The following is a 27,534-nucleotide window of genomic DNA, read 5'->3' as shown; positions in this document are numbered from 1 at the left end:
CACACACACACACACACACACACACACACACACACAAAATGCAGAATTTTATTTAACTTTTATGAATCAATAATAATAACTCACTGAATTCTTTTCATTTATTTGTGAATTTCTTTTCCTCATCAAAACAAATTTCAGTGAGGAAATGATGTAGAGGCTTAATCTATTCTTTGATTTGCTACTCCCATTGCAACAGACTAGTTTTGCTGAATTAGCAACTCATCAGTGCTGCTTGGAAGTGTGAAATAAATAAATAGAGTAGACCTGATATAGTGGTGTAATTGTAAACAGTTTGATTGGTTCTGATGTATAATCCTTAACTTACCACTAATAACCTATAACAATTTGTGTTTGGATAATTTGACATATTGTCACAATTAATTATCCATTATTATTTAGCAGAGGACTAACTGGTCATTTATTTATTTAATTTATTTTCTTCACCAAAATGTGAATTTCAGTGTAGAGGCCTAATTTGGATTCACTGAATTCTTTGTTGGATTTATTTTGTTGCTCTTACATAACAAAGTAAGTGTCTAAAGGTAGCTAGGTGGATCCAGTACTATTTGTTATATACACTAGATTTAAAATATCTTTTAATTGTGCTGTAAATATTTTGTGAGCAGTTTTGTAGGTCTGCAAACATGCTCAGTATTGACCACAAATATTGTAAATATCACATACCCAGGCTTTGCTTTTTCATTTTATTTTTTGAGGTAATATGAACAGATTTGCATCTTCTAAGCTAAATACCTTGAATAGTTCCTTCATGCCTGTCATTGCGATATACATCCTACTATTTTCACTTATAAACTTGTGGTGTTCATCTAATTTTGTTTCTTAACATGTTATAATAAAGGAAATTGATATCTCTCAACAGTTACTCTATCAATGAGTTGGTTTGGTTGAGGTTTTCACACACTTTTTAGTTGAGAAACTGTTACAGCAGGCAGCTGAATTTTTAAACTTGCATAATATTCAGCTATTATTCTTTTCAGGAATTATATTTTGAGAACATGGATTATCGAGGAAATACAAATGTTTTATTATTATTATTATTATTCTATTTGTGAAAGTGAAGAAATGGATGTTTGTAAGTAGTTTACTAGGGCTAAATGCTAGGCTTAGGTTATTATGTAATGATGAGCAGATTGGCTGGTTGGACTTCTGGGATCAATTCAGTGGAAGAAGGGAGCCTTTTGGAATGAATGGTTTACATTTAAATAAGATAGGAGGCTATGGCTATTAACTCAGCCATAAGGGAAGTTTTAAACTAGGACAAGGCAGTGGTGAGGGCCAGGAAAACTAAATGCAAAAAAGATTAAGAAGCAGAGAAAAGCTTAGCATAGGAAATGAGTATAGAAGTAGTTATAAAGGTAGGCTTAATTGTTACTATTGTAATGCTAGAAATATAAGAAATGAAATAGATGACTTTAGAACACTGGTGTGAATGAAGGATTTTGATATAATTGGAATAACTGAAATATGGTTAAAGATAGATGATTTTGATGACAGAACTTTCTTTGAAATACAGGATTACAGGCTGTTTAACCCTTTTGAGATGGGTCATGACTGAAAGGCCATGTCATCTTGTTGACTCGCATTCAAAATTTTATTGAACTACTATTTCATGAATTTACGTCAATAACTTTGGCATCAAACTATAGATTATAATTCAAATTTTAGTACTATATATATTACTGAAGTTCTTAAATTAAAAGCAAATATTAAAAAACACAGATAAACATAGATTTTGTGTGTCACATGATATGTTGAATGCAGCACTGGTTCAAATTAGATGTTTATGAAGTCAAAATACAAAGTCTGTAGTTTTGTACAAATTAGAAACTCAAATTACTGATATTGACAAGCTAGAACATATCTTTTCTATTTGCTAAGATATTGCTCATGTAATAAATCAAACACAGTAGCACCTCGCCCATCTCTTTCCATTATATACACTTACTTTTTATATGACATGAATAACCAATGGGAAATTCAGAATGTCCACTAGTGGCTTTCTCGGCCATTTTAAAAGGCTTGGCAACATTTCTTTCTTTTGAACCAATACTTTAACAAGATAGGATGTGTCTTTAGGCTGCTTGACATTTCATATTTGTTTAGACTAAAATACATCTTAGTTACTAAGCTAGATAAATTATAGTGGAATTCTATGGTATTGGTATGGTAATTTATTATTTTTAGTAATTCAAATGTATATATAAAACCTAAAAAAATTATTTTGTTTCATATCCACCATGTGCAAACTTTTTAAAGGCTTAGTAACCTACATTAAGCAGCAACAGAGTACAAAGATTGGAACTAGAAGAGATAACTGTTTGCTTTACTTCTTTAGTTACAGTTCTATGTTTTAAGAAATATAAGTTTAAGAACTTATTACAAAATACTAGTCCACTAAAACACAGCCAAGACAAATTACTTTGTACAGACCAAAGGTCAGTTTTATGTTATTTGATACGGTAACGTGAGTGCACATGAGCCACATCTTTGTAACTTCTGTATTGTTAGCCAGGCACAGCTGAAAGGTCAATATAATAAAGTAATAAATGTATAATGTTATGAGACTTAAGCTATTTAGTCTAAACATTTGTTTTTGTGTTATAATTTGTGTTCATTCTAGAATGAAAGAGGCATAATTTTTATTTATTTCCTAATCTTTTATGGTGGTTGCAAGATCTGTCAAATCTACTGAACCCATACAAAGATTACTGAAAATATTAGATAAAATATAAAGTTTTTTTCTTAATAAACATTTGATAACTATCTGGACATTATAAAGATTTCGCATTTGAAATTTGAAAATTTTCTGATGCATAAAATTATTTTTAATCTTAAAATGAATATTACTTTGCATGATAGATAGGAAACATGTGAAAAAAGAAGACATGACAAAAACATTGCTTTACAACCCTGAAGACTTAATAAAAAATAAATGGTATTTTGCATATGAAAGCATTGTAATGTTTACTGATAATCTGCCAAATTTCATTAACATTCTTTTACTAATTTAAAAGTTATAGCATTAAAACTATAACAAACACAATGTTTACGAAGTCGGTCCCAGGGACCGAGCCCGTGCTGAAAGAGTAAGTAGGGATAAAGTATTTAAGAGGACGGGAGGAGTGGCTTTACATGTAAAATGTGAGTTACATTCTGTTCAAGTTGCGGATATCAAAGGTAACAGCAAGGATATTGAATCCATTTGGGTTTCTATTAGTGGATATAAAGGGAAAATGCTTTTAGTGGGGATTTTTTACAGACCACCAAATGAAACTGATGAAATCAATGAGAAACTTTACAATGAGATTAAGATTTCAGCTGTTAATGAAGTCATACTTATGGTGATTTTAATTTCAAACACATAGATTGGGAAATTCTAGAGTCAAACCATGATGGAGAAAGGTTTTTGGAGACTGTTCAAGATGGCTTTCTTCACCAATTAGTCAAGGAACCTACTGGAAACAATTTTATTTTAGATTTATTGTTAACTTCAAATAGCTGTTGCTAGGTGTGAAGAGGATGCTGCTGATTTACAAAAGAATTTAAATAATTTTGTGAGTTGGACAAATAAATGGAAAATGGGTTTTAATTATAATAAATGCAATATAATGTATGTAGATTATCATAATTTAAATTATAAGTATAATTTGGATGGGAATAACCTTAACAGGGTCATGAAAAAAAGGGATCTTGGTGTAATAGTTGAATAGTCTCTAATGCCATCCAAGCAGTGTACTGTTGCTAGTGGTAAGGCAAGTAGGATTATAGGTTTTATTTACAGAAATGTTGAATACAAGTCTAAAGAAGTTATAATTCCATTGTACAGGTCACTGGTTAGGCCAAATTTGGAATATTGTGTTCAGTCTTGGGCTTCTTACCTTAGGAAAGACATTGAATTGTTGGAAAGGGTTATTAGAATGGTTACTGGGATGGAGGGATTATCATAGAAGGAGAGACTGAAATCTCTCAAACTGTTTTCTCTTGAAAAAAGAAGTTAGGAAGGATCTGATTGAGGTGTTTAAGAATATAAAGGGAATTGATAGTGTTGATGCATCATCTTTTTTTTCATACTTAACAGTCAGTATAGCAGGACTAGGGGACACAATTTTGGCAAGGAAGGAATCATCTTCAGCTAAGACATCTTTATTTTTCTCACAGGGTGGTTGGTCTTTGGAATGGGTTGCCTTCAGATGTTGTGGAGGCAGTAAATTGAAGTGAGTTAAGAAAAAATTAGATAAATAAATGAATGATAAGGGCTGGCTTTAAGATTAAAAAAAAAATTATTTATTAATAATTTTAGTTTAGTTTAGAGAATGGAACAGCTGAGATGGGCCAATAGGTACCATGTTGTCCCAAAACGTTATGTTATAGGCATTCTTTATTAAATGTTTTCATACTTGCAGTATCAAAATGTTTGTTCTTATTTTCAACAGAAATAAACAATGGACTGGACCATATGGATGAAAGTTCAGATTTGTTTCTTCCAATGAAACATACCAGGTATGTGGCCTTATTACTGTTGGTGTGTTGTTTTGTTGAATATTTTGGTCAGTTTAATTGTATCTATATATGATGTCACTGAAATCTAGATAAAAGTACAGTTAGGGTTAACTTTTGTGTAAGATTTTCTTATTCACCACTCATGTTTGTTTACACTTCACATTATATAAATGTTGCATAGTAATCTAACAGAAGTATTATTATTATAATAAATTCGTAAATGTTATTTAATGTAATTTTTGTTTTCATGTTACTTTTATACAAGTGGAGTATATCTTAAAATCAATATGAATTGCTAATATATAGAAAGTTAAGTTTATAAAAAGTGATTTACATTATTAGCTTGTTGAATGGTAGTTTACATTGTTACCTATTTTGTATAAAATTAGTGGGTCGGAAGAGCTAACCCCAGAACTAATTGAGGGACAAATGAGGTTCCAAGGATGTCTTAAACGAAAAACTTTGCTTAAGGAAGGCAAGAAACCAGTGGTATGTGAGATTTCGATCAAATATATAATCTGTCATTTGTTAAGAAACACAAGAAACCAGTGGTATGTGAGATTTCGATCAAATATATAATCTGTCATTTGTTAAGAAACACAAGAAACCAGTGGTATGTGAGGTTTCGATCAAATATATAATCTGTCATTTGTTAAGAAACAAGAAACCAGTGGTATGTGAGATTTCGATCAAATATATAATCTGTCATTTGTTGAGAAACACAAGAAACCAGTGGTATGTGAGATTTCGATCAAATATATAATCTGTCATTTGTTAAAAAACACAAGAAACCAGTAATATGTGAGATTTCGATCAAATATATAATCTGTCATTTCTTAAGAAACACAAGAAAGCACATTTCTTCACTGTTGACGATTTGCATTGTTACCAAATTTTTTCATGTCTGAAAATCTCAGATATGAACTTAGTTCTTTAATTTTGTATGTTATAAATGTATTTCTCTTAAAATTGTTTTTTTTTTTTTCAGGTAGATGTAGTATCAACTATAAAATATAATACAAAAGTGTTATTTAGTGGTAAAAACTAAGTGTAACTCTATCAATGTCTACTGTACTGACTAATAGACTTTTTAAGCTTTGTTTTTGGGGAAAATATGTATTGTTATAAGTCAATTTAATGACTGTAAATTTTAATAAAAAAGTTAAATGCAGTTTTAAGGTTGTATATATACATACATTTATGAGGGTTAAATATATTGCTTGTATTCAATGGATACGTATAGAATAAGCTGGCTGTTGGTAACATATTTCCTTTCCAAAGTGGGTCAGCCATAGCACAATGGTTAGTGTACTTAGACTATTCATTTGAGGGTTCGTTATTCATAGTCCATTGATGTAAGAATGCACTCCACATTTTGGGGGCCATGGGTTTACTACAAGTGTTTTGGTCACATTAAACTATTTAGTCTGACGTGAATATTTCAAGAGTTAACAGTGGTTGCTGCTGACTAGCTGCCTTCTGTATAGTCTGTTGATTCAAAATTAGGGACAGCTTTCTGCATATAACCCTTGGTGTAGCTTTGTGAGAAAAGTTTGAAATAAATATTAAAGTATAATTTGTTGAAAATATTTTTCTGTTTTTTTAATTTTCCAAATAAATTAAATATGCAAGGTTTTTTAAGTAACTTGTAATTTAAAGTAACATGGGGGTGGGGGGTTGACCCTGTAGTAACACTTTGAATTTCAAAGCTGGTGAACTAGGTTTGAATCCATGCAGAACTGCAAAATATTCCCTGCACTTTAAACTGTAGATGCATTATAAGAGTGACAGTCAATTCTATAGTGTGGGCAGTAGAGTGCTGCTGAGTGGCCGCTTTTTTTCTGGTTAGTAGCTCAAAATTGGGGATGGTGACAAATAGCCTTAGTAACTTTGACATAAATACAAATACAGAAGTAATTAAGGATTAATATCAATTGTGTGAGAGTTCTTAATCTACTTTTATATTAACTTGTATTAGATACTGAAATATTTATGGCTTAAAAAGTAGAAAATACGAGTAATTAAAATCATCATTTGTCAACCTTTGATACCAGGGGCTAGCTCGCTGCTTCCCTAAACTGTCACTGACCACTAAAATGCAATTACAACAAACATTTTCATTTACACATGAATAATCTTTATCATCTTTCTGTGAAATCCCTTGGACCAGTTGTTGAGAAACACTGGTTTAAATAATAGTGAAGTTAATTAAAGGAAAAGTTTCATAATTGACTTATTGCACTTTTTTTTTTATTAGTAACTAAGTAATTCTAATTAGGACTCTCTCAAACCTAAACCATAGTAATAACATTTTTGAAATTCGTTTTTTACTCAAAATAGTGCACTTATTGCCATGATGAATATGTAAAATCAATGCCAGATAACAGAATTCTCTGAAAGTTAACTAGTTTGTCAATGCAGCTATGAAGTCACTTTATGAGAAATTGATTTTTAATAATGCAGAAAAAGAAATATTGTGAAGAAAATAGACTCATAATACTGATCATGTTATTTGTTTACAAGTAAAAACGTTAAAGAATTAGGTCTTTTTAGGTGTCATCATGGATGAGATATTGGGTGAGTCTTTGGGGAACATCCTTGATTTACTTCTCTCCAAAAACTCTTAAAGGACATGACAGGCCAGATGTAAGTTTTGACCTATTGCTTTTGAATTTGATTTCTGTAACATATATATAATAAAAATTACTCAACTTACTCCAATTTCCTTCTAAAATATTTTTTGCTCACTACTCTCCTTATAATATTTTACCCTCCTTGTTTTATATATTTCTGTTCTAGTTGAATAGCATTTTGAAATTCTGTATTTCATCAAGAAAATTGGAAATTTCATTTGAACCAAGAATACTGTGATACAATAGTCGTGCATCACCATGATATTTCACTTAACATATCTTTTATAGAATTAGTGACATCTCCACTACTTACCAAAAAAGAAAAATACAGTTGGTGAAATGTAAATATGGCTTAGAAAAATCAAAGAGTGGGAGTTAGAAATATCATGGTAGAGGAAATTTTTTGGACTTCCCTGTATTTGATTTCTAGATAAAAACTTTATACCTTTCTCTTGTATATGTGTTATTAAACAATTGTTTGTAGTATAAATTAAAGAAATGTTGCCTTTCTTGACAAATGCACAAAATTGTTGACTGTTATCACATAATGAAGGGTTTGGATTAGAATCATGATGTTTCATATATTTAATAATTGTCCTTAAATAGTTCAAGTCCACTCCTAGCAAGATAACATCAATTGTTGACTGGATGGTTGTTCGGAGTGAAAACCCTCGTCAGCCTGATACTTTCCAATTGAGTGATCCTTTGAAAGGAAATATCTACAAGTTCCGAGCTGGTACACAACTTAAGGCACTCGAGTGGTGCTACTATCTTCACGAAGCTACCAAACAATATCAAGAGCAGGTAGAGCTTTGTCTTATTTCTGTTAGACTTCTTCTGAAATAACTTACTTGCTCTAGCCAAAAATCTCATAGACACACACAAACTATTACTGTGCCTGGGTAACATTTAGAAAAGTTTTATTTTGCACCACGATAATATATACTTAAGCCTTATAACTTATAAGAACTTACAATAACTTTATATTTCTAGATCTACATTAAGAAATACATATCAAAATCATTAGAAATATAATGGAAAGTCTTGAAGGGTTTTAGGTTTTTAGTTGTCACAAGCTTGGAAAAGAAAGTTAAAATAGAAAAAAAAAGTGTCTAATGTGTGAATATACTTCAAAACTTTGGTTAGAAATGCAATGCAGCATATACAGTCAACATTCAAAGACTAGTTTTCTGTAATACATGATGAATGTCTGTTAACTCTTTCAGCACTGGCTTGGTCCTTGGGACCGACCTCGTAACCATTTTGTTTGTTGTAGTTTTCATGCTATAACTTTGAAATTACTAAGGGCATGTTAACAAAATTTGGTAGATTATGAGTAAAATTATAATGCTTTCATATACAAAATATCAGTTATTTTTTTATTAAGTCTTGAAGTTTGTTAGGCAATGTTTGTCTCGTGTCTTTTTTTTTCTTTTTGCATGTTGCCTGTCTATCATGCAAAGTAATATTCATTTTAAAATTAAAAATACTTTTATACATCAGAAAATTTTCAAAATTCACATGCAAAATCATTATAATGTCCAGATGGTTATCAAATGTTTGTTAAGAAAAAAAACTTTATATTTTATCTGTTATTTTCACTAATGAATCTCTGTATAGGTGCGATAGATTTACCTATCACCATAAAAGATTAGGAAATAAATAAAAGTTATGCCTCTTTCGTTCTAGAATGATAACAAATTATAACATGAAAACATAAATGTTTAGACTAAATAGCTTAAATCTCATAACATTATACATTTATATATAAAATATATATATATATATATATATGTATAATTATTTTTATCATACTGACCTTTCAGCCATACCTGACTAACAATACAGAAGTTACAATGATGCAGCACACGTGCACTCATGTTACTGTACCCAATGATATTAAACTGACCTTTATTCTTTACAAAGTGACATGTCTTGGCTGTGTTTTAGTAGACTAGTATTTTGAACTTTTGAATGGTTATTCACATGTCATATACTGAAGTAAATGTGTGTGTGTATATATATGTTTTATTCCTTACATGAGTGATATATCAGTAAATAGAAAAGATACGAGGTTCTTATTTTATATTCTAGCTTGTCAATATCGGTAATTTGAGTTCTTAATTCGTATGAAACTATAGATCACACAGATCTAATTTTAACTAGTTCTATATTCAACATACCACATGACACACAAAAATTGATGTTTAACTGTGTTTTTTAATATTTACTTTTAAATTAAGAAATTAAATAATGTATAATACTAAAATTTGAATTATAATCTTAGTTTGATACCAAACTTATTGACATAAATACATGAAATAGTAGTTCAATAAAATTATGAATGAGTCAATAAACACTATGACATGGCCTTTGACTCATCATTGAGAAATTTTTCCATTATTAAATGTTAAGATTGTGAGCATTCATAATTCTGATATTGAGGAGTTTGGATTATTTATCTAAAACCAGAACTGCACTGAACTAAGAGCAGTGTTGGGCCATAAATATATATATATACGAGGTAAGATATGCCACCACTAAAAATACACTTTTAGCTGTGGGACATTATAACTGTGATAGTCAATCATACTATTTGGCTCGGAATAACAGCATATGTTGTAGTTGGTAATGGCTGATTGTGTTCCCTCTGGTCTAAATTTGTGATGTCTTATGTCTGAACTTTAGCAGTCTCTTACCTGGCCATTCAGGTAAAAATACTAAATACATTAAACTTTGAAAAATCCTGAGAATTGTGAAATATTTGATCTAAAAAATAAGGTTATTGATTTTATAATATTGCAATAAAATAGAAGTTGAACCAAACAGATCAAGACTTGTTTCATAAGGTTATTTTGGGAATACAGTGGTATGTAATATTAAAGTTTTCATTATTTTTTTTTTTAAGCCTCCAGCAAACCTGATGACATTTGATGAAGGAGTGATAGAATAAAAATATCAATGGAAGAATGACAAAACGACACTTGATGCTCAAGATTTATATAAAAACTGGTTTTTGCACTTCAATAAAGTCTAAATCCTCCATGGAAAACGGAGGTGAAATCCCATGGATAGGTTGTTGCATTTGAAGAAAGCAGTATGACCTCACTTTCTAAAAAAAATTGCTTTGCTGAATGTTCCAAGTAGGAAATTCACAGTAGGATATTAACACCTCTAAGAGAAATCACTTCTGCTTATTAGTAAAAAAAAAAAATTTAATTTGGTAGTCATAAGTTCAAATTAATTGTGAATCTCCTAAGAGGGCAGTTTAATGTGTTATACTAAATGAGCAGTTGTATTGCTTATTTCTTCAAGAGCCTTTTTTTTTTAAATCAGCTCTCTTCTTCACTTACTGTTTCCATTTAGTACAAAAGTGAAACTGTTCTTTGACATGTATGAAAAGTACTCACTCTAAAGATAAGTTTGAAAAATGTCTGTCATATATCAAATGACTTCAGTGAGTATGTGATATAGTAACAATACAAGAAATTAGATGCAAATTCCAAACTGATGAGGAACAGTGTAGGTTTGAATGATTAATTTTGTCTTAAATGAAAATGTATATATATATTATATAAATACATTAGTTATGTAAAACATTTTTAAGTGTTTTCTTTATCGAATGCCATATTTTTCTCTTAAGAGAGAGTCAAGAAGTAAAACGTTATCTCACATGTGAGACTTGGGAGTGTGTAGGGGGGAAAGAAATTCCCCTGTTCTGTGTAAATTTTGATACATATGTATGTATGTGTGTATATATATTGGTGTGTGATAGTGTGTGCCTGTACAGTAATGCTAAGCGGCCTTAACTGGAATTTTAACTATTACTCTGCTTACAAAGAAGAAAGGAATGTGCCTTAAGGGCTTCTGTTAGCACTAACTGTGTTTATATAAAAACATCTCGGTAATTTCATTTTTATGTTCTAATGATTTTGTGTGAGATGTTTAAAATGACTTCTGAAAATCTTTGAGACAGTTTTGCTGGTTAACTTTTTTTTAAAGAAGAAATATTAAAAAGTGACTTCTTTATGTAACTATTTTTAAAAGAAATTATTGTAAAATCATTTGTAAAAATAGCTGTTGTAGACTTTTTTTAATATTTAAAAGAAGTTATCATCAAATGACATAAAAATATCTAGTTGAGAAACTTTTTTGTTGTTTTTAAGAGTTGTCAGTTATTCAACCACAGTTTGTGCTTTTTTACAATTTCTTACACTCTGTATTTTATTAAAAATCATGGAATTGAACTTGTTAAGAAAAGTTATAAATAATTTTATTCTAAATGCTTGATTTTTTTTAATAATCATCAAACTATCTGAAACTTTTTATCTTTTATTCCAAGTAGTAAGTTTTCAGGGAACTATCCAGCTGAGTGTTCTTTGAAAACTGTAAAGCCTTTATGATTGATATAATCTTAATTTTTCTATAAGAATGTAAATTTTCAAGTTTTTCTTGATAATGGCCAGATAATTTTATCTCTTTTTGTAGTGAAAGGCTTGCATAAAGACAACCATTTCCAACTTAACACAAAAACCTGTTCTAACTTTTATTTTATGATCAACTTAGGAATTTTCTGGTGTCTGTTGGATTACTTCCTACAGGAAAATTTAAAAATGTTAATAAACATCTACAACACAGTCATAATTAATCACATAAGCAGGATAAATTTGATTTATATTTCAAGCCATTGTACATCTGGTGATTTCTCTTCTGTCATGCTTGTTGCTATGACAATTCCATTAAGTTTGATGCCAAAGGGTGTTTTATAGGCATGGGAGCTATCTTCTACTTCTACTACTACTACCCATTATGGTGTTAATTGTTCTCTGTTTGTAATGATCCAAACTCTTGGTTTCTTGCACATCAACAAGGAGATTTTTTTTTAAGTTGTTAACTTTCCTTTTAAGTTCTTGTTTCTGATGCATGATTTGAAAAGTTCGGACTTAACTTCTATATCACAACTTTTCACTTATTGATTTCTTTGAAATTTGGAGAAGGGGTGTGTGAGATATGTTACCAATACTGTCCAACTCCTTCCTAAATCTTGTACAGCTTTGGTTTCTAAAACTTTTTTTTTTAACATCTGAAGTTCCAATAATTTGGATAAATTTGTTTTTGAAACATACTGAACTTTGAGTGGTGTTTCCATCATATCATTGTTAAAAGATGTCAAATTTGAAGACTCCTCAGATGTTTTTAGCCTTTGATACTGATTGGTTTCAAAAATTTACCTATAAGCTCTCATGTTTCAAACCCCAAAACAGCAGGAGTTGTGAATCAGAACTTGTTGAGTCTGATTTTAAATATCTTTTTGACATTCTTTTCCATTTGTATGTATGTGTTCTTTAGGCTTTTTTTCTTCAGAGCTAATGAATGACTTGATCCAATCATGAATATCTTACATTGGGTGCATTCCTATTAACCTCTTCTAGCAATAGCTAAATTTTATATCTAGCCTAGCTGTATTTGAGTTTTTAGAATACATTTGTCTTGTGGTTTTAGCCATAGATTGCCTTCCAGGTGTTGTAAGACAGACCCATTTTTTCTTGTTGATTTTTGAACATAAATCAACAAGAATATGGTGATTTCATCTGTAGATTTAGTTAGCCTTTGCCATCCTAACTTAAAGTATCCATAAACAGAATTGTTGACTTAATTATTTAGTCTTCCTTTTTTTTTCTATCCATATACTTGACAAACCTCTGAATACTTTTATCACTGTTTATTACTTGGGTAAGATTTTTTTGATCTGGAGGTACTAATAAAGGTCTTTTTGAAAGTGCATAGGATTGTGACATCAGCAGATGTAGACCATTTGCTAACAACTTGGGGAGTATTTGTTCTGTCCCAGTCAACCAATAACGTGTCAATGGAATAGTGGATTATCTATTTCCAATTTTAGCTTCATACATCCCATCTTTTCAACTACTAATTTCATTACTACATTTTTAACTGTTTTGACACAAGTACAAGCTTTGTTATTGAAATTATGCTTTGAGAAGGATATATATAGTTGTTCTGTTCCCAGAACAAATTAATCCTAGGATTATCAGTGTGATCTATGCAAACCCCATCTGGCTTTTTAAACACATATTTCAAAACTATTAATCAACCAAATTGCTTGTGGGCCCAAGGACGTTTTTTGCTTATAGTCCCTAATATCATATGACTTAAACAGAAAAAAATACCACCACTATTGCTTTTAATTCTGCTGTCATTCTCTATGTATTTAACTTAAAGAAAAACTATTTTTCTGATCATGTATTTACACTTGAGTGTTTTAACACAGAAAAGCATAAAATATATCCAATCTAATGAAATATGTGAATGATATGAGAATAAGTTTGTAATTTGAGGGTTAAGAACTCAATCTTGAATTATGAAATCCTATGTTATAGGGTTTTGTATTTAATTGATTTTTTGGAACCTACATATTTTCCTAACATCATGAATCTACATTGAATTACATTACCATGCTGTGGGATAGCTTTATGGTACAAAGCTAGTATTATGGTAGGCTTTGTTAGTGTAGGTTGATGGAGAATATCATGGAGAAGTACAGAGGCCCATGTGTAGTTCTCAACTGTAATTTTTGGTTCCAAGTTTTAGACAATTTCTTTGAGTCTTTGTTTATGGATTAGTTATTTTTGTTGAACAGAAAATTTACTGCTCAATTTAACTACCACTTTTACCCCAGAAATTCTCATTTTTTGTTTAGTCTCTGTTTTGCTTTGTTGCTACCCACGTATGTGTCCTAACTTTCTATATATGTATATATTTAAAAATTAATTTGTCATTTTGTGCTTGTAAAATAGATTCAAGCTTTAAACAGAGATAAATGCATTTATTTTTGGACTTTTGGTTAGTCATCATATACGAACTATGTAACAGTAACAACACTTCACCATAAGTGATTTAATGAAGTCATTCCTATATGAAGTACACCTTTCCTTTTTCAAGAATTGGCTTGCAACTATTTTATTCTGTTTAAGTAATTTTCATATTTCTTGAGTGAGATCCTAACTATAATTTGTATTTTTTGTTGTACAACTTATTTTTTACAAACTGTTGATTGTGTGTGTCATTGAATGTTGATTTGCTTTTTGTGACCATAACACCAAAAAGTAGGAAATAAATATCTAAAATGTTGTTTGAAATCAATGTTTTTGTTACTAAACTTCATTTACGTTTTTAAACCTCCACTATTACTAATGACAGAATAGTTTATGCATTGTGTTAAAGGTCCAACAAATTGAAGAATAATAGATTTGGAAACAGTAGAGACAGGAGATTTTCTTTTTTTATTATTGCTGCAAACAGGTGTCAGAAATTTTCAAGCTTTAAGTATGATGCATTGTTGTTTTTTTCCATACAGTTAAAGTGGTAATTGCCTATATTTGAAGTTTAATTACTTCTTCACAGATTTTACCAAATCTGATGCTGTTTTTACTGGCAAAGTTAACCAGTGTCAAGTGCTAGATTCTGTGGAATAGCAATTTTGTCTCAAGGACACCAGTGCTGCTTTTCATTGCTTTTATTTACAAATATTAATGCAGAATGTGTACAAACGATGATTAAAATGAGAAGATCAGAAAATCAGTTTGTAATATAAAGATATTTTAATTTAATATATACCTCACAATCCCCTCCCTCCAAAAAGAAAACTTTAAATATGGCAGAACGAAGCTACTCAAAAACGAAAACTCGAAGAATAAGTAGAGGTAACATTCTCGCATAGAAATATGTGATTGTTGAAAATGAAAAATTATAGTAATGCCCTCTATTCACATTTTAATATGAAGTATAGGCAAATAAAACGGATTACTTTTTCAATGTTACGAATGTGACAAGATGCCACAAATAAAGTAAAATTTTCTTTTAAATATAATAATGGGAACACTGAAAAAAACACTAATCTGATCTGATTTGATTAGATTTTAGATGAGAATGATGTAGTGTGATTAAGTATCACAAATGATTTTTTTTACTGTATTAATAAAACTTAAGATACATTACTGATAAGTGTTTGAGAAATACTCGTGACGAATTAAACGAAGAAGCCACAAAAATGATTAATGATTAAAATCGCAATTTTCAATCCTTTTAAGGGGGACAGTCGCGAACATAAAACACAATGTTACTTTACTAAACATTGACTATAAGAAGGGGACAGTCGCGAGTATAAAACACGATGTATAAAAACAACATTAAACACAATGTTATTTTACTAAACATTGACTATAAGAAGTAGCATAGGATTAAAGCTTAACTAATGTCCCCCCTCTAAAGGTAAGAGTTAGGATACTATACATAGAAAAGTACCGGACCTCTTGTGATGATACCATGATCAGGTTCAGCTTTCTTAGAAAATTTATTTAAATTGGCTTTCTTGAATTTAATTTTTAATTCGTGATTAAATGTCGTTAGTCAATCATTTTCCAGGTGCTGTCCTGAACTGTGGTCTGTCATTTACGCGGTTGTTTTGAAGGGGCGTTTGGTTGGCACTGCTTGTGTCCAAACTTTGATAATTTTGTCTTTGTAGGCCAGCACCAGTACGACGACGATTACCAGAAGCTGGACGCTCTTCCTCTTCTGGTGCTTCTGTCGTGGGGGGTGGTTCGCTTAAAGAACGAAAAGAAAGGCGTAAAAAAACAATAAAATTGTTGTAAGCAGATCAAAAATTAATTAATTACAAAACAAAAAGTTACCATAAGAACAGAACAGAACATTCCTGGTTAAATACGAAAATTTCTTGGGCATGCTTATAAATCTGCCTTCTAAAGAAGATAATAAAACAAAAAGGAATAAAGTGAGATTATTTCAATAATTTATTTCATGAGATATTTCGATAAATAGAATAAGGATTTGATTCTACCAGTCGAGTAGAAAACTATGTTTAGAGAATAGTCTAGGGCGGCAAAATATTACTTTCAATAGAATGTTGCGCTCACTTTATATCATTCTTCAAATCATATTGATTCGGAAATTGTTTTCATAGACGCAGACACTGTCAGATAATCACTTTAAACACAAAACACGCTTCTACTGTATTCAAGAAACTAGGCCTAAAAGAAGTACTTCACACATTTTCAACAACAATAATGAAGACGAGAAAAACCCTGGTTTTCTAAATCTAAAATTAATAAGACGCAGATAGGTCTGCTAAAATTAAAATTTACGACCGACAGGAATGACATTTTAAAATCTTGTTTAGGGTAGCGAAATATCAAAAACCCTCCCTGTTTGAGTGACTTATTTTATATAACCAGGTGGGTTAAATACACCTAGCGTCATTACATGCATTAATCGTCATTACAGCTGTTTATTAATTCTTGAATTTATTAAAAGGGTAATAAGGTTTTGTTACGACAGCGGTAGTCACGTGACGCTGGCAACACGTCATGGGTTTCTAGAAGGATCATGACTGTTCCCAGCAACTCTACTCTTTTCTACGCGCCCTCTATTTTAGTATATAAGCCGGCAAATTAAGTGACTGCGTGAATAATTGTCGATAGGGAGATATAGAGACAGATAATCGAGTCAGTCAAGTCGTAAGTAAAATGCGTGAATCGTTGTGAATTATAGCGTGTGTTTTAGTTAAAGTGACTGTGGAAATTGTGTATTGCAAAGTTGTATTGAGAAAGAATAAACTAGTTTTATTTAAGAAATGACTTGTATCGCTGAAGTTCCTCGGGAAGAATTTATACCGGAAATTAATAAACGACCAGAGACGTAACGGTTTATTAACCAAGTTTTATTCAAATGCACTATACCTCCCTCTTGTGATCGTTTGTAAAACTATCACTCCAAGACATAGAGTTCGATTGTTCATTGTTGTATCCTTTTTTTTTTTAGGAATAAAATGTCCCACCTTTTGTTATTAACAGGCTAGAATTAAAAAGTTGAACAAAGATTTTAGTTTGAATATGATATATAAGGAATTTAAACTCAACATCTAATATTATTTGTATTTTTGTTAAATTATTAATTTGTGTTTGGTAGCTAGCTGTTTTTTTTTACTTTTCACCATAATAAAATGTTTTATGGTTTTGATTGTATTATGTAAATAAATTACATTTCTCTCGCTCTAACTGGCTTAATGTCCAAATTAACCAGACAAAATACATAATTTTGAGTAGACTCAAGTGACTTTTTTTTCAAATATCATTTTACTCATTATAAAGTCAGAAACGTTTTTTTTCTTGGCGAGTAACCATGGCTTTAATAACGCTTTTTCATTTACAAATGACGCAGTAAAAGTTAAGAGATGTGTACGGGTTTCGTTGAACATGGCATTTTAAAAACAGGTAATAAAATAAGATCATGCAATAAACTACTTACCATCCAGGAACAGTCGTGGCTAACCTACAGCTTAAGAACTGGGGATCGAATGCTAGACCAGCAGGGCACTCTTGGAGAAAAGGATAAGCTCCAATACACTGCCAAAAATTCTTGCAGTTGTTTTCAATAGGGACTGCTCCGTTGGCAATGTTTTTACAGGTCGCTACGAAACAGAAAGGATTGACTTGATGATCATGATAATAATCTGTGTTAGTAATAAAAACGGATATGCATAATTCCACCTATAATTATGAAATATTTATTCTGGTCAGAATCTTCATTTTTATCATTATTACGTTTTGCCCATTCAATAGTACTGAGAAAGGAACCGCTGGCTGGCCGTTCAGTAACTTTGAATACTTTGCCATTAACCTACAGGTAAATATGACGTCTCATGGAATTTAATGTTTATTTGTGGTTCAAAAAGAGGGGATCGTTTATACACCCCCTCCCCATGACGTCTTTCATACGTCTATTTAATGTTATTATGCAATTTGTATAACTTTGCAAATTCTAACTAAATGCAAATTTTCTTGGTGAAGCTATCGCGCTGGTATTTTTTTTATTGATGCTACTAGTTGGTCTTCAGTTTATATGACAAAAATATTGTCATTGTTTTCTACTAGTACTTGTTGAAATGATATCATTGTTGCCAAAATAAATATTAATAACTGCTGAAAAATTGTTACAATTTTCAGCTTTCGAAAGATGGTTGATTTGGTATTCAGTATTATAATCCTGTAATAGTTTCCTGTCAGGCTATAATGTCGATTTCTAATGGTTAACTCTACTGTCAGGTGGTTTGTACCAGCAGCATAAGTAATTGGGGGTTTTCAAGTATTGATCAAGGTTATGAACCCCCGCCCCCTACCTTAAACGTAGTTTTAACTATAACTTTAAAATTTAGGCGAAATATTATAGCTGTTTTAAATTTAAAACATTTTACTGGAAATTCAAAAAATTAATATAACTTGCAAATAATCTAGAAGGTTCTATCACTTGAGGTTTTGGTTTGTCGGGTTTTATGTGGCCGGATTCTTTACAGTAGGTGTCAGTGACTTGTTGGCAATAAATGGACAGTCAAATGTATGTACAAAAATTCTTTACACTATAGAATATCACAGTTTTATTCAGGACTTTAAATAATTGTCTCCTTTTCGTCAAAGTCCACACAAACGGGTTTACTTACTTTAGAACACCCTTTGACAAGACAAATTATTCTCCTTATCTCTATTAAACTGTGAAACTTACTTTAAAATATCGCCCGTTACGGCTAAACTAACAATCACCCAATCTTACTTCACTTTTACTAACTTACTTTAACTTCTTCTGAAATCGCCTGTCACGACTAAACTGGCAATCACTCAATCTAGATCTGTGTAATTATCTCTCACTTAACTTGCTTTCTTCACTTCCTCTCTGTATCTGTACGTATTTATAACATGCGACAGAAAAATCTAGAATATCTATTCCTCTAGTGACAACAATATTAGAAGCTTCAAGTAAGATGACGTCAACAATATTACGAAAGCCTAGTACAACAATTAAACTGCATACACAGCGTAGGACTCGTACAGAGTTATGTAACGAAATTTGTCATAAACATCGCTTTTAAATCAATTAACCGTTAACACTCTTGTTATGAAAACTAAATAGCAATTAAATATTAAATCATTAAATAATAACTCTTAAACCAAACAGTCTTGTATATCCAATATGGTTGTTAAAGGTTAGTAGCAGAAACATTTTTCGTTGACAAATCTCAAATGCAACTGTAACACAATAATCTTCTCTTTAAAAGTTAGTTTCGTTATAACATTTATAAATTTAAGATATTCCTAGTGGTTCATGAGGTGCCCAAGGTGAAGAGGATATGTAGGATTCACCGCCAAGCAGGGGCGTTGTACTAGGGACCTAGCTCTCTCACTCATGTAGCATCACATTGTCTTCACTTGGAAAACGTGATGGAAAAAGCCTTTATATGCTGTAAGGTTGGTTATACTGAGCAGAAAACCCAGTGTTATTCATGAAGAGATCTGCCATGTGTTATCATTACATATAGTTGATACCTTTGTGCAATATGAACAACGGCTTTTTAGCCTTTGTACATACATCTCTTTGATTAAATTACATTTATTTATGCCCTTCAAAAGCCAAGTTACGTATTATTAATGGTCTTTGATATTGTTCAAATAAGCCTCGAAATTAAAATATTGACACCACAAGAGTAGTATGTTGTTCTAGATATAGGATTAAGTATCACCATTTTTGATAATTTTGTACTTTACCACACGGCCTTAACGAATTGTCAAATTTAGTACTGGTTCATTAAAGTTTCTAGCAGTTTGTGATACTTCTTCGCCAGTTTTTCATTACTTACGGTGTTGCTGGCAACCTGGAACGTTTTCTGGCCAATCGCAAGACTCACTCTCAGTGCTGTAAAGAAGGGAAAATCCACAATTTCTGAGGGTGTAGGTGCCGTTCCAACACTCCCAATAACGTGTGCAGCTTGTTTTGTGGGGAAATCTTCCCCATAGCCAGTTACAATTTTCCGTTGAGATAGGGCTTTCTGTAAATGTAAAAGTGGAGTATAATTACACACACAGTTCTTCTAAGATTTACTCGGAAATTACGAGAGTGAGCAAGACAAGAACAGGATTTATTTGACAGACTGATATAGGCCATACGTTCACTTTCAGAAGTCATTCAATACATTCTTTTAACAGAAGTATGATATCTTCATATTTACAAACAAAGTTATTAAATACTATGATTACTGCAAGTCACTCAATATTATTTTTGGGAAAAATAAGGATATCCAAAGAGGTTGTAAAGATTTTGAAAAGAAAACTCCGGGTTCAAACCAGAAGAGGAAGAAGTGTTTGCAGCTAAAGGTTTGTACACAAAATTTGCTTGTTCTTAAGCACAAAGCTGCGCAGTGAGCTATCTGTGCTATGCCACCATGAGTATCGAAACCCAGTTTTTAGTATTATAAGCTAAATTCCTTATGTATATGCCCCCCAGTGGCTCAGCGGAAAATCTAAAATTCGGAATATTTACCCTTTAACCTATTATACTGGTCAATAACTATCATACTAAACAAGTATCATTCTTTACTAATTTGAGGGTGCTGATTACGAAAACGAACTTATTTTTTGCACAATGGGTCCAGTTTGTTTTTAGTATAAGGGACGGTGGTACATGTGGGGGTAGGGGGTAGATCCGGGGTAGTGATCATCATGCTTTATTCATATTTTCTCTAAAATCATTGTTTTTTATTGAATTGGTAGAGATATTTACAGAATTAAACATCAGTTTTGCATATAAAGTTTAGATTTTCAATATAAAGTGGGTAATGAAGCAATATTGGGCATGGGTATATATTGGTGCTTCATGGCATGATATAATATTATAATTTGTCTTTTTCATAGATATATCTTATAATAACATATGCTAATTTTATTTATCTTTTTTTTTCAGATCTAATAAGATGAAAATAAATTATTCAAGAGGTTGCTTAAATCAACCTGATTCATTATGTTGTGTTTGTAGTATTTTTATACCAAGCTCGCAACGCAGACATATTACACCTGGTTTCAAGACAGCATACTTCTGTTACTTTGGTTGTCATGTTGGGGATCAAAATAAGAGTTGGGCACTCCACATTTGCAGCAATTCTTGTGCAGTAAGTCTGAGGGAATGGTTCAATGGTAAAGTAAGAGCGTTTGTTTGTTTTTTAATTTCGCGCAAAGCTACACTAAGGCTATCTGCGCTAGCCGTCCCTAACTTAGCAGTGTAAGACTAGAGGGAAGGCAATTAGTCATCACCGCCAGCTCTTGGGGTACTCTTTTACCAACGTATAGTGGGATTGGCATGTTTGGTGTGACATGGATTCGAACCCGCGACCCCCAGATTGCGAGTCGAGTGCCTTAACCACCTGGCCATGCCGGGCCAAATAAGAGCGTCCCACATGCAGTACCTATGATTTGGCGTGAACCCAAAAACCATGTAAATGACTGTTATTTCTATCAATCCATTATAACCGGAATCACAGCAAATAATAGGCACAAAGTTCAGTATCCAGATGTGGATTCAGCTATAAAGCCAGTTCCTCACAATGAAGAACTTACAGTTCCCACACCACCAACTGACAAAAAAATAATATCCTCGTCTTCTGATGAATCATCAGCACATGGGAATGACACAGATGATGAATTATGTCCTCCTAAATCCAATGAACCCCACTTCCTCAACCAAGCTGATCTACATGACTTAGCAAGAGACTTGTATCTATCCAAGTCACAGTCTGAACTGCTGGCATCCAGATTAAAAGAGTGGTGCACGGATGTCATTAAAAACACATTTTTTTGCTCAGTCATTTAGAGTTTTTCCCTGAAAATCTTGATGATGTCTCAGGTGAGCATAGTGAATGTTTTCACCAAGATATTACGAGAATAGAGAAGAACTACCAAGGTATATGAAGCTCAGCCTATGATGGGGGATTACTGCTGGATGCTCAAGCGTGAAAGTGACTCAGTATTCAAACGGAAGTCACAAAAAATCAACTTTTAACAGTTTTTAAATATGCTTTGTAATAGTTTTATTCATAGAATAAAGTAAACTTTAATTCTTAATTTTTCTTTTTTTTTCTTACATAACTTATCAATAATTGCAAGCTATGTGGTGTACAAGTCTCAAGGCAGGGGTACAATATTTCAAAAACCCGACCCGATATGAAAAAAAAACATTATGATTTTCGTAATTTTCGCCCCAAAATTAGTCAAGAACAGCTATTTTCATAAAAGATAGACAGAAACTTTTTTTTGTTTAGCAGTGTTATTAGTAAGCATAACGATAAAAGTCAATTTTTATTAATCGTTTTTAAATTAACGACACGGTAATATAAATTATAATATATTGGAGGATGGTCGTTCTAAAAAGGTATACAATTATTAATTCGAATACAGAATAATAACCAAGTGAAACTAAATTACGAAGATTTTTGTGATATAATTATTTTTTGTGTCATAACAACTATTTTTTTATGAAACTTAAAAACCAATATATTGTTCTCGTTCACTACTTTGTAAGAACTCAAATTTAAGCACAAAAAACATTAAAAAATGAAAAAATACATTTTCATCAATTTCCTTACTCATGATTTTTCACATAAATAAGCAACACTGACTTTTCTATTAAAAAACTCTAAATTACACAATATATATATTCAAAACAACGTCATAAAATTCAGTGTGCATTCACCTCATTTATTAATTGTAACAAAAAAAAGGGGGTGGGAAAAACGTTCTCTACTTACGTCCCATCACACGCTTTCCGTCTGGACAACCAGCCCTCTTTGGATAATCACAACTTTGGAGAAGGCCACGCCCTTTACCAAGAAATGCAAGACCATTAGGGCATAGCTGTAAGGTGGCAACGCCATCTATACAGTCGTAGAAATAATCACAGTAGTCTTCGTGTGGAAATTGTCCATTATCATACACACAAGCACTGTCTTTACCTCGTTGTTGTGCTAAACCTGAAAGAGACATATGTTAGAAAGACGTAAAACTAAATGTTGCCAGAGAATATACTTCATAGTTCTTTTCACGTGAATTTTAATACACATTAAAGACTGTATGTTAACACTATTTATATGATCGCAAGGGCTCAGAATTTTTGGTAGGAGGGATTTATTTATTTATTTCACATCACGAATGTGACTGATGTAGCCAAACATTTCATTTAGGTTATGGCCTTGAATTTTTCAATTTATATATATGTATATTTATATGTTTTTTAAGTATTTCGCACAAAGCTACACAAGGGCCATCTGCGCACAGCTGTTCCTAATTTTCAACTGGTGACTAAACTCTAAAGGAAATGAATCTAGCCAATAGCAAATATCACCAAGTCTTCTTGAACTACTCTTGTCTGATCGAATAATTGGATGTGACAGCTACTCTTATAACACACCCATAGTCCCAAAGAGTGGAGCGCGTTTTTCGAAAATGGGCCACAAACAGAGAACTTTCGAATTCACAGCCCAGGAATGCTAACCACTAGTAGCCTGTAAATAAATGGAAGCAGTTAATTTAATTTAATTATAATTACTTACCAGATCTAAAATTCCACTTCCAAAGATCTGACGGCTAATTTAGTCCCCTTGTTTGATAAGGGCCATTGTTCCGAAATACTTCTATACTAAACATGATTTTCTCGTTTTAACACCGCATTGATACTCGTAGTTAATAATGGTTCTCTGCCAACGTCCTCGATACGATTTATATATTAATATGACCGAAATAACCCCATCGTCTACTCTTTTAATGCGTGATTTGTGTATCTAACATAATGAATTCATCAAACCTGATCTTTCACACAATTTGTTATTCCTTGCTACTACTACTGCTCTCTTTTGAAAAACGCTATCTTCATTTTAGTCTGATAACAAAATGAGACAAGAATATATTTTTCCAATGTACGTAATTTACATTTGAACGGCACATGACTGGAGGAAACTGGATATTTTCACATGAATGAAGTCTAACAACAATTGTCCTGCCTTCAGTCAACCTATATCCCACTTCTTGAAAAAGCCTTTTGGATATTTAGTTGACTTGGCTTTTTAAAATACCAGTTATGTAGGGCAAAGGAAGTTACTAGCCTAGCAAAACATATTTAGATACTATAACATTTCAGTTTTTTAATTATATTCTTCCGATCGTTGACCCTTACCTACAGATTCAACAAAATTTACAAATTATTGGACATATTTAGCACAAACAAAGTGTTTTTTCTTTCATAGGCCAGCTTGCATAAACCATCTTGTCCATTACCCGAGACTGTCCAGTGTACTAAAACGTAAACAAAACCTCCTTTAAAATCTCATGAATATAGCGTCAGCAAATGTTAGTAACCCTAATTTAGAAGTGAGAACACTATAGAGAAGGCAGCCATTCGACATCACCTATCGCAACTCTTAGGTTACTCTTTTTATTTACCAATAAAAAGTAAGATTTACTATCATATTATAGCCCCCCACCCCGAATGAAAGGGCGAGCAAGTTCAGTGACAGGATTCAAACCCACAACCCACATGTTGAGAGTCGAGCGCTCTAATCACTAGGCAATGTTAGACCTTGAAAGTTTATCTAATTAGCTACATTGATTATCAGATTAATTTTTAGTTTTGATACAAGTATCTAACTCGTTCTGATTAATTTTTGGCATACCGTATAGAAGAACAATTTTACTATATTTCAGAAAGAAAATTGATAAATTCACGAAGTGGTTAAAGTAAATGAGCAACATATTTATGTACAAGCAGAAATTGATATGTGGTGGTAGGCTAGATATTTATTGTAATACACTATGCCATACTTCATTAAATTTGGGATAACTATTCAAATTATATATATGTATGTAAATACTGATGTGAAGAACTGGTTTATCCAATTGCGTATACATTTTAGTAGATGAATTCAGAAGCCCCACCCCTAAAGGATCTAGCATAATTGGATAAACAATCAGACAATGTTTTGTGTTGGCGCCCATTTCAATTTGCCACCTTATTACCGACATTACAACGCTAAAATCCGAGATTCTATTGCCTGCTTAACGTGGCTTTGCTCTAAAACAAATAGGAATATTACCAAGAATGAGAAATCAACTGATCGAAGATGCCAGAAGCAAAATGCGTTAAGTCAATACCTACCGAAAGTGATGTTTAATGCTACGCGTAGCACGAGTATATTACCGTTCAAAATATAGCATTATATTTGTCAGGTTTATGGGACCGGATTTTTTACAGTAGGTGCCTGTGATTTGTTGGCGTTAAATGTCAAAAATAAACGGACAGCACACAATCCACTTGTTTTAAAATAATATATTCAAAACAAGTCAAATGTATATAAAAATCTCGTTATCCTATGGGTTACCACAGTTGTATTCAGAGCTTTAAATAATTGTCTCCTTTTAGTCAAAGTCCACACAGAAAAAATCAGTTATTTTATTAAATCACTAAATAAACTAATTAATAACTCTTAAACTAAACAGTTTTGTATTTCCAAAAATATTGCCAGGTACTGCCCGATATCTTCGCTACTATTCTGTATTTTGCAGGTTTATCGTTATGTGTTGCCATCTATTGGGAACTTTTATAAAGAAATATTTTTTTTTATTCTGATGTCACCTGTTAAAAACACAGTAAAATCATTAAAATGCAAAGTGTCTTTTGGTTAACACTTTTTAAATTATGTGCTTAGTTACCGTCTTTCTTTGTCAACTAATGATCAAGTGTAAGGTAAATACTGCGAAAACTCGAAAATATGAATAATGATTTAACGAGGATTGAAATGAAAATTGTTTTCCTTTGGCTTGTTTGGAGGTTGTTTAAAGGTGACATACAAGTACTTTAATCTTTAAAATCTGCCCTCAGTGGGATAGCGTGATGCCTGCGGACTTACAATGCTAGAAACTGGATTTCGATATACGTGTTGGGCAGAGCAGTGATAGCCCGTTGTGTAGCCTTGTGCTTAACTTCAACCAATCAAACAACTTTACAACAACTATTTAGTAGTATGGAACATGTACGTTGAAATATTTAATATACAAGCCTGTGTTACATTCAATTTTATAATAAGTTAATGCATAGTAAATTTATATGAATATGCATATTATAAAATTATAAATCCCCAAACATGAGGTTACGCCACATTAAAATGAGACAAATACCTACAAAGAGTTACACACACACACACACACGACTTAAAAGTAAAACACGTGTTCCTTGTTTTTTTTTTTTTTCAGATAGGCTTTCGCAACGCAACAACTCAGGCATTCTTATTATAGCAGACCCACTGTTCTCTCTGAACTTTCATTTTTATTTCTAACGCCCAATTTCCCGTATATGCAAAACAATAACTTTAGGTCTTCATTGACCGAATAACGGCCAAAATCTAGGTTTGTATACATATTTAGTTTTAGCTATATATATACACACACGTATATTAATATAGTTAAACAAGAAACATCATTCTTTTGACGTACAATTTTCCTCTTACAAATGTAAGTTATTTATAAGTGGCAAGCAGGAACAAGCTTTTAAACAGCATATTAAGCGTGTTGTTGACAATTTTACTCGTTGCTCTGACACATAAGCCTAACTACTTTCACAGACCACTTTTTTGAGGGGTTCAGTACAATTATACAAAGGATGACTGGTGCATGTCGTGCAACGTCTTTGTTGCTTCAATGACTAGTTATTCCAAAATAACTTATTAAAAATGAATAAAAGAAAAGAACGAACACGGAACTATGATGATGTTTTCGATTGAAATACATCACAAGAGCTAATCAATTTGTTCTTTTGTTTTTAATAACTTAACACGATCAAAGTTATAATGGTCAATAAATGAGGACTTGCATTACCAGAAGCAAGATGCTGAAACAGTCGATTATTTCAACACAAGATAAAAATACTACTGCTAAATATTACCTAAATATTAAATATTACCCTGTATATTCTGTGGAAGACTATAGGTTTGTAATCAACTCAAGAAGCAACTCACGACTAAGAGATAAAGACAGAAAGAACAAGAGAGAATACTCAATAGACGCGGTTGTTATTAGATCTCAAATCGGCCAAGATATGGAGTTACGAGCTAAAAGTTTGTACTTGAAAACAAAACAAAAACTCAGAGCCATTATATGAGACATTATGTCGCGGCTAAAAATACACTCTAGATAAGGCTAATAACGGAAAAATAATTCTTGGTTTGCTTGCTATATTTGTGAAATTTAATCTGAGGTAACGTATTGCTCAAGGCTGAAAAAGTGAAAAAAGATACAAAATACAGGCTACTAATAATATAATACAAATGTCTGAAGATATTGTATTATTTGATAACGATACTATTCAATACAGTGAATTTTGATTGTTTGTTCGTTTGAGAGTAAAATTACTTCGGGCTATCTTCAATGCCTGTTTGTTTTTGAATTTCGCGCAAAGCTACACGAGGGCTATCTGCGCTAGCCGT

General features: G+C 31.9%; 2 protein-coding genes across 2 annotated transcripts in view; one reads left to right on the top strand and one right to left on the bottom strand.

Moving 5' to 3' along the window:
- LOC106457616 (ras-specific guanine nucleotide-releasing factor RalGPS2-like) overlaps nucleotides 1-11,170 on the top strand; it is a 59,842-nt gene extending 48,672 nt beyond the window's left edge. The window contains exons 13-17 of the mRNA XM_013917053.2: nucleotides 4,455-4,521; nucleotides 4,911-5,010; nucleotides 7,075-7,167; nucleotides 7,761-7,958; nucleotides 10,063-11,170. Of these exons, the coding sequence (XP_013772507.2) occupies nucleotides 4,455-4,521; nucleotides 4,911-5,010; nucleotides 7,075-7,167; nucleotides 7,761-7,958; nucleotides 10,063-10,107 (503 nt within the window). The 3' untranslated portion in view covers nucleotides 10,108-11,170. The remainder of the gene's footprint in view (nucleotides 1-4,454; nucleotides 4,522-4,910; nucleotides 5,011-7,074; nucleotides 7,168-7,760; nucleotides 7,959-10,062) is intronic.
- Nucleotides 11,171-14,673: 3,503 nt separating this feature from the next.
- LOC106457615 (protein obstructor-E-like) overlaps nucleotides 14,674-27,534 on the bottom strand; it is a 14,939-nt gene continuing 2,078 nt past the window's right edge. The window contains exons 2-5 of the mRNA XM_013917051.2: nucleotides 22,813-23,034; nucleotides 19,876-20,064; nucleotides 17,496-17,658; nucleotides 14,674-15,775 (exon numbers count right to left, since the gene is read on the bottom strand). Coding sequence (XP_013772505.1) covers nucleotides 15,586-15,775; nucleotides 17,496-17,658; nucleotides 19,876-20,064; nucleotides 22,813-23,034 — 764 coding nt within the window. The 3' untranslated portion in view covers nucleotides 14,674-15,585. The remainder of the gene's footprint in view (nucleotides 15,776-17,495; nucleotides 17,659-19,875; nucleotides 20,065-22,812; nucleotides 23,035-27,534) is intronic.

The sequence above is a fragment of the Limulus polyphemus genome, unplaced genomic scaffold (assembly GCF_000517525.1).
Source record: "Limulus polyphemus unplaced genomic scaffold, Limulus_polyphemus-2.1.2 Scaffold351, whole genome shotgun sequence".
NCBI classification, from domain to species: Eukaryota; Metazoa; Arthropoda; class Merostomata; order Xiphosura; family Limulidae; genus Limulus; species Limulus polyphemus.
This window is presented reverse-complemented; position numbering and strand designations above follow the sequence as displayed.